Source organism: Hakea prostrata, chromosome 2 (assembly GCF_041222555.1).
Source record: "Hakea prostrata isolate BN-2017 chromosome 2, UWA_Hpros_2, whole genome shotgun sequence".
NCBI lineage: Eukaryota > Viridiplantae > Streptophyta > Magnoliopsida > Proteales > Proteaceae > Hakea > Hakea prostrata.
The window spans coordinates 63,215,035-63,228,010 of NC_142601.1; the positions used below are offsets into that span (position 1 = coordinate 63,215,035).

The window sequence follows — 12,976 nt, forward strand, 5'->3', positions numbered from 1 at the left end:
AATGTCTCCACACCTTCTACCACCTCCACTGCCATTTGGATTTCTTAATTCAATTACAGATTAGAAGGGGAAAAAGCAGTCACGGTTTCATCAGCTTACATACAGGACCTTAACATTACTTAATATTGACATATCTACAAGCTTTCAACCGGTCAACATCCGCCAAAAAGAAGAGAAGCTGCTATCAGATGCTTTCTTTCTTCTTCTGTTTTAATCTTCTTTCGCAATCAAGGCTCTTCTTTTTTACTTCTCATTGTTTCTTCCTTTTTCTCATGGCATGAAGCTCTGTTGGTAAAGAGCGCCCTATTACTTCAATCTGCTGGCCGTTTCAGTCATTTTACAGGGTAAGGGAAGGGAGCCCAAAATTTCCTTTACGTGTACTGGTTACTACTTAGCTCTGGTCCATACTAAAACCTAAAGGCTATGCAAGTAAATGTCTGGACTACAAGGGTGATGAATTTAATTCTTTGAAACGTGAGGCTTCATGAATGTCATTGGACACAGTTGTGTGACGTTTGTCTTTCTAACATAGTATCCGAGAGTGGCACTTTGATCTTTAAAGCTGCCAAGTTGGTCTTTCACTCTTTATTACTATTCCAACTAGCGCTAACTGACTTCTATTAAGATTAATTTCACTCCAGCTATCCAGGGACCTCAGGGTTTTTCAAACAATGCTACTTTTAGTATGATATGCTCAACTGCCCCAAAATTACCAGAAACATCTTCAACCATGACTTTTGGTGTGCATGATTAGATTTGCTCTAGCCATTGGGCAAGTCAGAGATATCAATTTTAAGCTCATGTCTACAGTCAGGTGAGCATGCTGAATTAATGCATCAGAACATCCTTAAAGCAATGTGCAAACACCCTTCACTGGCAGTAACCTGTCCTGAGGGCAAGGCAAAGGCTGATAAACCCTGCGTCAATGGCAAGTCAGAGATGGAATTGATTCACGCAGAAAATACAAAAATTGATGATGCTTTCCCTGTCATTGACAAATTTACAACACAATGCGCAGAAACAGACCGACCAGTGGTCCATACGGTGGCCCCCGAAATCACTGCCACATAAACTGAAGCCTGTAAAACTAAAATCTGGGCTCCTAATTTTGCAGGTTTGCTGGTTTCTATTGCACAATTTATAGACATCTTAGACCAAGTCCATTCGTTCATATCGCTGAAATCATATAAATTTACACATTCAATATCGACCATTAGACATCTTAGACCATATCAAGCACTTGCTTACTTCCAAGGGAAAGAAGACCACCAGATGCACGCATTTCGTTGCAGTTGAATAAGCTTTTCTGTAATGAAATTTTCACATAACCTGTTTTGTTTGGTATTTTCATTAACACCCAAATACAAAGAAGTTATGGGAAATGGTTAAATAACCAGATGGCAAAGCTCGCATAAGTTTAACACATACAATCATATGGGTCCTCATCTTGCACAATATGAATACAAGGGCATAGAATTTAATCAAACAAACAGGAACATGAAGATTTCACACGTTCCAAGTCCCTGTATCAAAAACCAAGAATCAAACCCCAAACCTGACATGTCATAAGATTGGAAAGCTTAATGGCAAGAATTCACAGACAGATCCAACAGATATAAAGAAGGTTAACATTATTAACACTAGATGGTTTACTTTGTAAGGCTCAATGACTGTTGCACAAGACAATAAGGTGGCAGCAACAAGTGAATATCCTTTACACATCCAGCCAATGATCCATGCCTGACGCTTAACACTAGTTCATTGTAGTAAATATTACGCGGTAAAAAAACATTGCCAGTTTCAGTAAGATTTGTATACCAACTTCAAGCGTTCTTCCCAATAAAATTTCCCAGGATCACCATACATTAATCACCAAAAGAAGCAATCACTCTTCCACAACATTCACCAGTTCATACTCGACCAGAGACAGGTTATTGTCTTCTTTGACAACAAATTTAGCAGGTTCAGTGACCTCAACACGTCCCCATTTGTCCACTGCCAATCTCATAGATCCCTTAAACATGTCAATTTTTGCATTACGGAGTATAACAGTTGCACCTGGCTTCATCATATCAACTGCACACCAAAGGGAACCATCATCAACATGCATATAGAAAGAGAATGCTGAGGGACAGAAGAATTTTCAAAGCTTTTCTTCGATCAGTGACAACAGTTAACTTCTAATCAACCAGGTTTCCCACTTCTATAACAAAGGCGAGTAAAGAAATTCCAATAGAAAATTAACATAGCATGACAAAACCATCACCCATCTCCTGTAGCAAGTCAGTAACGAAAAAGATAAACTCAAAAAGGAAAACATATGCATAAACTCTCTCTTTTTTTCTTTTTTTTCTTCCTTTTTTGGGGGGGAGGGGGGAGCAAGTATGGTGTCATTGTTTAAACTCAAGTAAGCTCCTAAAAGATTTTAGACCTCACGTTTAGTCCGCTTAAACAGTTAAAACCAAACCAAACCAAGCTTCTCAAACAGACAGGGTGAGAGGCCTTTAAGAAAGTGGGGAGTATGAGGCAGGAGTTTACATATAAAATACAGAGTAATTGTATCTGAGTTACTTCCAAATAATGTCCCAATTTAATACATTTCTTTTCCACATTCAGATCCTCCACTTTGCTTTTTAATTGCATGTGTAAGTTTAATGTTCAAGCCACTCGAAACAAGGCTGTACAGTTGCCCGACCGATATTACATTACTCCAAAATTTGCGCTGCAGTAAACTGGCTGCTCCACAAACAAACAAATCCTCCCCCCCCCCCCATGTGCAGTGTTTAACTATAACTATTAACGTGGGCTTCAAGAACCTGCAAGATCTCGGTTGTGTGATATCTAGCTTTTCTTAGAATGTCAGACAAGATGGCATTTGACTAAGATCCTGGAAAAAATCTCAGTTAACCTGTTTATATCTTGGATCTCTCAATCATATCTGAAAGAGATGTCAGCAAAGCTCAGAATTCTACTGCAATTTTATGCTTCCCACTCAAATCTATATTTGATTTCAACCGAAAAAATTACCGAACTCACCCAAACTTTGCTTTTTCAAGGGAGCAAGTTAGGCATGAGCTGGAGATCTTAAATGACAGCCATGGGTTGCAGCAATTGTAAAAGATGGCAAATAAACGATAGTCCGATAAGCAATCTCTACAAGGAGTTGAGGATTGGCAGCTTGAGCAACAACAGATACTGTTTCAAAAGCCATCAATGCTTTCAGACCAAACAAGAAACATTAAGATATAAGAAGAATAGTTTGAAAGGTTGAATCATGCAATCAGATGCAAAAACAAGACAACTGATTTTGTGCTCAAGAATTTTTATAAATTTTATGGCATTAGAACCAAAATCTAAAGCATGATTGTAAATCAAATGAAAGGGATAGGTGGAAAGGCTAGAGAGTAGCCATGTTTTATAGCTATAATCGGTACTTGAATGATTCAGAAGTAAATTGAAGTTACTTCATCAATAATGCAGCTACCAGACGAATGGTCAAATAGAGATATATTCTTAAAGATCGGAAAAGAAATTGACAAGAAATCAGAAGCATGTTAAACCAGACGGATCAAGCACACCATCTCCAGGACTGGACAGAGATGGTCAATATCAGTGTCCACACCCAACCTGAATAAGGCACTGGAAAAGCTATTTAACATCAGCATCCCAAATCTAGTTGTTTCTTCCTCGCAGCCAAGGACCATGCGTGATGTTACCTCACAAGTTATTCGTCGTTCGTCGCTAGCCCAAAACACAGGTCTCCTGGCACTACCCCTTCTCTACAGAATGACCAAACCGTCCAAAAAATTTCCCTCCTCATGTTACCCATAATGTTTTGACTTCAGGTATAATCAAATAATTATTTTACAATATCATGATCCTACCTGACGATTCTAACTTGCACGATGAATCTAAATCTGCGATCTTTTCACATTCTCATATTATAAAACACAAATGAAAGATTCATCATTTCAAAACAAAAATTAGGGTTTATACATCCATGAAATACATCGCTTTTGTTCAATGCTATCGAGACATCAAATAAAAATGACTTGCGTTAAGCCAAAGCCATTTCCAAACAAATACAGGAAAAAGGAAGGAGGAAAAAAAAAAAAAAAAAACCGAACCTTTCTACAATCAAATCAAAAACCCAAGAAGAAAAGGACCTCTAAGATTTAAAAAGCTTATACCTTGCTCGTTGCGAGCCGTGAAGATGATGCAACCGGTATCATCGCCGACAAGACACTCCGCGATGCGAGTTCCACGAAGATGCTGAGAAGCGGCGCGCCCCTTCTGCAACACCGTGTTCGAACTCAAGACCTTCACCGTAAGAGTATGACCTGTGGTTCCCGGTTTGAGTTGATCTACCGTTGTGAATACAGGTTTCCTCTTCGCTGCTGCTTGCTGAGCCGGTGCCGCGGTTCCTGTCGTCGCCATTGCTGTTGAAACCTAATCGACAATCTTCTCCAACAAACAAACGCAACCCCCGAAATGCTGTAAATTTAATGAAATCCCTAGAACGACTGAATAGGCGAATAGGGTTTTCGACGTTCTAACTTTCCCAGACCCTTTTCATTCGCTACTCCACTCTTTTTTAGGGGAAAGCTTCAAAAGGAAGGCGTGCGCATGACTCAAAGCCAAAGCTAGGTTCGTTCTACGCTAACGTTTTAGATAAATCTTCACCGCTTGATTAGCATATTTATGTTTCTCAGATTGTCCTTTGGGAATCCTACAGTTGTACCGCTTCTGCTTTTATTTATTAATTAAGTTGATTACTTTTCTAATAAAACCAACCCTTAATCACTCTTATCAGAGAATCCACGTATCATAAGTTGTTGAACATGATAGCTTTATACGAAGGTCAAAAGTCAAGCTTCAACTGACTAGGGTTTTCCAAAAGGGAGGCTTTAATGGGGGTAAAAGTGTAAAACCACAAATATCTTTTTATTGAAAAAATAAAAATTTGGATAAAATCATTTAAAAAAAAGTTGTGTAATTAATGAATTTTGAAGTTTTAAGAATAAATCTCTTTGTCACAAGTGCGGATCATAGGTCAGGCAAAAGGGAAAGTTGTCACTACAAGTGCGGATCATAGGGGCTGGTGGTAAAGTGTGGAGTGAAAAATTTCTTAGGTTGAAGGCTTTTACATTGAAAGTTGTCACTACGAAGCACATTTGCATTATAAGACCTATTCGATTAAAGTATACTACACGCTTGTGGGGTGTAGCCATTGATATAACGACAACCAAAAGTGAGTAAATAGTCATTTTCATTATAGAATGAACCCTTACAAGTCATGGGTCGGATATGTATTTTCTTTTCTTTTTTAGGTAATTGACTCAAATACATATAACATCATACAAATATTATAATACATGAAAACCGATATTCATTAGACTTAGAAACTAAGAAATCTATAACTGGGTAGATTGATAATGCCTTTAAAATAAATGTTGCAAACACAAAATGACGTCAAAGTTATCACTTTGAATCAAGATTTTTAGCCTCCATGCCCTCACACTCATGTGAGTGTGGAAACCACACTGTGTTAATCTGTCAGGTTATAAAGTGTAGTCCCCACATTCAAGTGAGTTTGGGGCATGGGAGCACAGTGCATAAGGGCACGATCAGCTTGCAGGCAGAGGATCCAGACTCTTATCACTTTCCACCATAAATCCGTAAATCAAGTCAATGGCAAACCTTTTCAAATTGCTATCCTTGGTGATGGAGACTAAACAACAAATGATGAGAGAAGTTCAAAAATACCACATGTTGACACTCCAATACTTGGCACATCTTGGATGCCAACTAGGTTACAACAATATTTGATTTTTATTTTATTTATTGTGTGTTAAACTAGACCATTTATTCAAGCTGATAAGAGAAAAAAGTAGCCGAGCAAAGCTCTAATAATCACTAATCAAAAATCGGCCATTCCATTGTTCTCGTAATTGAGATGGCTCTCCTTTTAAATTATTATCATATGAAGTGAATTGCTAGCTTAAACAAGCTTAAAACAATAACATTATTATTATTATCATTTTTTTTCTTATAAACCAATAACATTATTTTTGTATACAATTAAATTTAAGATTAGGGTTCTCTTAAAAAGAAAAATTATTAAAAGATTTCGAACAAATTGACTAGTTCGAAGCATGTAGTCTACTCATAAAACCTATAAATACAAAAATCAAATTAAAATTTTTGAGGCCCTCAATTCTGACCAATCATAGTTTGACAAGTTATATGTATATATATTAGGGAGCTTTTATATTAATGTTGCCGAGTGGGTGTGAATCCAAGACCTCCCTTAGGGAAGTTGGGTCTTTAACCGCTTTAACATACCGCATTTACAATCAGATTTGTCAAGAGAAATTGATAATGCAATGGTTAATGCCTTTTAAAATTTATCTTTGGGAATATAATAATCAATCTACATTTTTTTTGGTAAGATAATAATCAATCTACATAGTCCAAGTAAAAAATTCTCAATGTCTATTTTCATGGTAATCTTTAATAAGAAGTCACATAAAATTAATATCACTTTTTATCTCGCAATTTGTTTAAAGGCCCTGTTTGGTTACATGAATCTGGAGATTTAAAATCTATAGAGTCATAATTCATAAAATTAATTGTTTGGTTGTGGAATAAAATATATGGATTCACCCTAAAAATTTATTTGGTCGACGTGATTTTTGTGAATGCGTAAATGTTTTGCACTTTTATAGTAGATGTAAAATCTTTGGATTTCATTCATAGTCATAAATCTATAAATTAATGTTTTTAGTGTAAAAATAAGAATCACTAATTCATAAATACAGAGATTTTTATAATCAAATGGATATAAATCTCGCATCTATGAATCCAGAGATTTGTAACCTCTGGATTCATACAACCAAATAGGCACAAGAGAATTTTGGCAATGTGACCACTAATTTAGTTGTAAATCTCATATTCATGAATCTAGAGATTTCAAATCTCTTGATTCATGCAACCAAACATGCCCTAAATTTGGCAACATGATCACTAAGATTAAAGGATAAGTGCCTTTAGGGTTCTTCTTTATTTTGCATTGTGAGAATATTGTGTTTGGATCAATTTTTTTTTCTCAGAAAAAGCATTAAGTCATTTTTCAAATGTATGACAAAATATGAACAAACATGTAAGCCTTATGGCTCATCTCTTTTCCTTGGTTTCAATTCCCTAGAAAACATTTTATATGTATGATGTATGATTTCTATGCGATTTTGCAAGTCAATCATGAAGCGACATTTTATATATATATTTTTTGGTCTAGCATTTAAAATTATATTTAATAAAATAATTAATTTTATATATTAGGGATGGGGGCATTACATAATGTGAGGGAAGATTTCATCCCGACCCTTAGGGGATTGAAACTCTAACTCTTACTTGAAAATGTTTACCAATTAAACCACCTCTTGGGATTCATTTTAAAAATCCAATTATCATAATCTTCTGCACCCTTTAAATAGAATGTTATGCATTTATTTTAGAATATAACTAATTATGCATTTATTTTAGAATATAACTAATTATATACTGCGATTTGAGAATTGTGCAAGAGATACCCATACTCATAAAAGAGAGCATAATCGGCTCGGATGACAACAAAGAATGGTATGTTAACCCCAATAAGTTAGCTCAGATGACAAAAGATCAATGCATCATAGTATAACATGAGGTCAAGAGTTGGAATCTTATCGGAATCAATAAGAAAAGATTTGTATTGAGAGATGATAGTGAAGGTGGTGGCTGAACCACGGTGCAAATTGCTTACCTAAAAGGTCTTAAAAATCTTACTGTTAAATTTGATAGAATTAAATCTGAATCGTTCATCATAAACGGTCCAAATTTAATTCAACAAATTTAAGGGTAAGATTTATATTTATGATGGCAAATATTATCAGAATTTCAAGTGTCGGCCAGAGGGATGAGCGAGGATCGAATATTCCTATCTAACGGATAAATTGTGTTGCAGTTTGCGAAATTTCGACGACGGCAGAAAAAGGAAAAACAAAACATTTGTTATTTTCTCACGCGGTCTACTCGTCATCCTTCATCCTTGTCTCGTCCCATCTGCCACGTGAGGCAACTGCTATGGCCACATAACCACACTCACCTCAAAAATAAAATAGCCTCTCCTCTCCTCTCCTCTTCTTCTTCTTCTTCCTCATTCTTCTCCTCCTCTCGCTCTCGCTCTCGCTCTCGTTCTCTCTTTTATATAGGAAAACTCTTCCTTCCATCTCTAGTATTTCGCCACAGCTATGGGTAAATCATTTTGAGAAGTCAATCAAAGCAGAAAATTTAAGGAACGAAAACAAATCAGAAGAAAAGGAGACGGACGAAGAGAGGAGAAATATAAAGTTTGATTTTTTTGGTGATTTTATTTATTTTGATCATTCGGTAGCGGAAACAAACAGATATTTCTTCGATCTCCTCATCGATTTCTGATCTTTAATGGATTCCGATCTCTGGACATCTCGGCTTGCGGCGGCTAAACGTCAATACGTGTTGCAGCATCATCAGAACTCCCAATTAGGTTCTCTTTCTCTTGTATTTTTTGTTTCTTATCTTTCATTTAGTCTTTCCTTATGTCAACATGGGGAAATCTGAATTTAGTATTTTTTTTATGTGATTGTTATTAGATCGGTTGGGTATCGACGATTTCGAGGTTGAAGAGGAGGTTCGTCCTGATTTTCCATGCCCGTATTGCTACGAGGACTACGATATCGCTTCTCTGTGTTCCCATCTCGAGGATGAGCATCCATTCGAGTCCAAGGTCTCGGTGAGTTGTTTCCCCGTTGATTTATTTCTGACCCGTCATTTTCGTTATTACCCATTTCGTCTTTGGATGGGATGAAATCCTCTATCGATGATTACATTGCTTACTGATTTGATTATGTCGTCGTAATACTGTAATAGTACGATTTCCAGTCAACCCTTTTTCTCCTATGATGAATTTTCCCCCTGCAAGAATGAACTCTCTTTTTTGTTAATTTGGTTGCTCTATAAATCTGATAGGTGGCTGAGTTTATTCGTATTTTGATGTTTGTACTTAGTAGGGCCTAGTATCTGCAGCTAGCATGCGTTTCTTCTTCTATGATGTATAAATGCTTCGGGTTTCATTTTTGCTCCTCCGCCTCTCCCCAGTCCCAAATATTTTTTTTTATAACTAAATAAATAACCCAAAACAGTATTAGTTGTTTCTGGTAAAAGTTTCAATTGAGAACAAAGAAATATTACGTTGTGGTTTATCCTGAATTTTTTGTTGAATTTTTTGGCTGATTGTATTTTGCTTATTTTCCATTTTGTTCTACATCCCTTGGGCATCATCTTCGTCTCATCCCTTCTGAAAACCATTCAACTGGTAACGTGGTCATGGCTGCAACTCTTCTGCCAGTGAAGAACAAAAGTCTCAATTGTGAAAACAGGATCTATTGCCTGGAAAAAGGGAGCACTTTGATGGTTGAAAATCAAATGAGAAAAATCCTACCTTAACCATGTCTGACTGGTTTTATATCGGGCAACCACTGCTGACTGTGGTCGTAGTAATTACTTGATGTGTACATGGTATATTGCTGCTTTTATGTTTTGGCCAAAAAAAAAAAAAAAGACCTTTTGTTTAGGTAAAATTGAAATACAAACCAAAATCTAGTACCTTAATGGGGGAAAATGATGGAGAGAAACATGCGAGGGTGCAATTTCAGCATGAATCATGCTTTCCAAGATATTCATTGTGTTACATTCTGAAGTTTAGTTTTATTTCCGCTGTGTTCTGAAGTTTCCCAGGTATTTGTTATTGGATTACACTCTTTATTAGAAACCTGCTACTGGGAATTGGAACATTTTACATACTAAATGCTGCTTTGACTGAGAAGTGAATGAATGGAGTTTTTTTATGCAACTTGTCGTGCGTTAGAAGTTTTGGAAATTTTGGAGACTGATTATACTGATGCCTGATAAATGAAAGTAAATTTCTGCGATTGTTGATGTTGCAACCTTTTAGAACTTAGGAGAAGAAATATACATGAACACAAACTATGAACTACAAAGTTGTATGAAGGTACCTCAAAATTGTCACGTATATTCGTAATAGAATTAGTTGTGACTATTGGAGGCTTTATGGACACTGAGAACAGTTGGTGCTAAGTGAGGGAAAAACAATGGCATTTGTAAAAAAATCATGGAACTGGTAACTATGAGTTTGGCATGGCATGTCTTTCATTCTCCAAGTCAGAATTGGATGTTGTGTTACTGATTATGGCATTTTGTCTTAATTTTCGATCTTTGTTACTGAAATTTCTGTCAAAATCTTTCAGAATCATCCAATTTTATCTTATAGTTCACATGAGGTCATGGTCTTTTTAATATACCTGTTATTAATATTTAATATTTAAGATTGTATTGCACACTTAGAGAGGAAGAAAGAACTGCTAAAATCAATCTTAAGTATTATAGGTATGAAATATCTACAAACGAGTTTAGCATCCAGATATTCATCCCCAAAAAAAAGAGTTTAGCATCCAGACTTTTAAAGTCTGTCTTTTTGTAATTCTGCATTAACGGATTGATTGAAACAAACTTTTTCACGATCTGGTTTATTGTTTGATTGCTTTTGTATGGGGTCATAATATCATGTATCACTATCACTAACCTCCATTTTGTACACCTTTGCTTGCAGGTTTGTCCCATTTGCTCTGTCAAAATTTCAAGAGACATGCTTAATCATATTACACTGCAACATGGGCATTTGTTCAAGATATCCTTTTTCTTTTGTGGATTACATGTTAGAAATGGAATTTATTACCATGTATTTGTATTACATGATTGTGGAGTGTCTACTTGTGCAGTTAGTTATTGGCTTTTGTGAAGCTTAAGTACAGTTTGTTTCCTATAACTAAAGATCACTTGCAGAGACGTCGCAGATTACGCAGAGTTGCTATTCCCAACAGTCAGACCCTCTCTCTGTTAGGTCGAGATCTTCGTGAAGCTCATCTCCAGGTGCTATTAGGTGGTGGTGGATATCGGTCAAGCAATGCTAATGCATCTAATGCAGTTACAGATCCATTCCTTTCATCACTTGTAATGAACTTTCCCTCATCAGAAGCAGATGAAATTTCAAAATCTGCTGTTTCTAGTGCTGAGGATATTTCTGTCAAGGGTGCAACATCGGCACACTCTTGGAAATCAAGGTACTAGTCTAATCCCTCCCTTTGATGATGCTGGACCTATTGAGGTTCATAGGCCTCTGTCTCTCTGTATATATTGAGATAGATAGATAGACAACCCCCCCTTCCCTTCTTTTTCCTAAAATATTTTCAATTCTTGGAAATATTTCTTTGATGAGAAGCTATTCTGCCATGACGAGGGTTCACATTATGTAATACTATTTTGATGGCTAGGTTACCCTTTATGTTGCTTGTCTAATTTATGGCTCATCTCAACTGGATTACCCACATATGAGTATGCATTTGTGTTTGTTTGTACTTACTCTACATTATCTTAGTTTCCCCTGGCAGAAATAGAGATTTGAATTTCATAATTATTAAATTGCTTGTGATAAGTCACTCCTTGTGATAAGTCACTCCTAATGGTACTGATAATAGGCATGCAGTGAATATATCTGGATGCCTTTCTGTTTTCTTTTTCAAGCGATCGCTAATCTAGGAAACTCATGTAGTTGATTGACCCATAATTTATTTTGTGGGTCTCAAAGAACCTTAATAATCAATAAGTGTTTTAAGAACGGGCTCTCATTGAACTTTAATTCTGCTCTGTCTCTAGTAACTTTTTTTCATGAATTGGAGTATATATTTTTCATAAGTGTGTGATAAAATGGCCTGCTAATATAAGGGAAATTCTTCCTTCCCAAGCATGTCCTTTATCTGACATACATAAACAGGTCTCACATTAGACATTTATAATCATTCTTCAGTCATTTGATGCTTTGTAATGATGTTTAGATAGGTTCAGTTCAGTGCTTCAGTCGAGGTGAACAAAGGAAGATACTAATTTGTGTTTCTGGAACATTAGTTTGAATGTTCCGGCTTCTAACATTCTTTCTTCCCTGCCAGTGTTGATTCCTCATTGAGCTTTGAAGAGCGAGAACAGAAGATGAAACAGGCTACTGTTAGAGCTGGCTTCATGCAAGATTTGCTTCTAACTACTCTTTTCAGAGATTGAGGGAATTAGAGGGGCCCCACAAACCAATGGCAGGTGAGCTACTTTGTGATCCTGATCGGAAGCAGCAGTTTTGGGGTCCTGATGGTTGTTGGGTGAAGAAGATTGTGGGACAACCCTAGAGGGGGAATTCTTTAGATGTTTTATAGCTTCAGTATTGAACGGCAAACTATCTCATCCATTTCTGCTGTTTCATTACCAGAGATGTACAACTTCTGGGAAACGGTGGATGTTCTACTAGTATTCTGGGATTGACCATCTCAACTTCCTCATAAATTCTCTTAATTCTATGTTGAGACAATTCGATGCTTATTTCTTGCCTGTAAAATATAGTTGGCCTAAATTTCCTGATTGTGTATTCTTGTTCAAGTGGGTGTCAATGTGTCATACTTCCTAACAGGGTCAGTTTTGCTTATTCATGGAAAAACGCCAGAACATCAAAATCTTAAGCCGCCTCTTTTAGTGCTTCAGAAAATGCCTAAATATTGTTTGCTCTCCCTTAGATTGGTATTGAACATTGGGCTAACCATGGTTCATCCACTCTATTGGACAAGGGTTCGACCTGGTTGAATTGGCGGCCGATCACTGTCGATTCTGCTCAGTTTAGATTGTGAAAATGACCCCAGATCGGATTGAAATCGATGGTAGTTGATCCCATCTGTACACCTGGATCTGTGGCCTTCACGGTTAAATTGAATCAACTGACGCTTTCTGGCGAGTCTAATACAATCTGATTTGAATAAACGAGCCTTCAGCCTTCACACTTCAATGC

General features: G+C 36.6%; 2 protein-coding genes across 2 annotated transcripts; one reads left to right on the top strand and one right to left on the bottom strand.

Annotated features, from left to right (window-relative positions):
- Nucleotides 1-597: 597 nt before the first annotated feature.
- Nucleotides 598-4,619, bottom strand: LOC149025603 (uncharacterized protein At4g28440-like). Its single transcript, XM_089145801.1, has 2 exons — nt 4,191-4,619; nt 598-2,076 (listed from the first exon to the last, which is right to left on the bottom strand). Exons 1-2 carry the CDS (start codon nt 4,435-4,437, stop codon nt 1,886-1,888), a joined length of 438 nt encoding a protein of 145 aa, XP_089001927.1. The 5' UTR covers nt 4,438-4,619; the 3' UTR covers nt 598-1,885.
- A 3,508-nt stretch (nt 4,620-8,127) lies between these two features.
- LOC149025604 (protein DEHYDRATION-INDUCED 19-like) lies at nt 8,128-12,688 on the top strand. The gene is made up of 5 exons (XM_089145802.1): nt 8,128-8,563; nt 8,670-8,809; nt 10,706-10,783; nt 10,933-11,216; nt 12,099-12,688. Exons 1-5 carry the CDS (start codon nt 8,482-8,484, stop codon nt 12,205-12,207), a joined length of 693 nt encoding a protein of 230 aa, XP_089001928.1. The 5' UTR covers nt 8,128-8,481; the 3' UTR covers nt 12,208-12,688.
- The last annotated feature ends 288 nt before the right edge of the window (nt 12,689-12,976 follow it).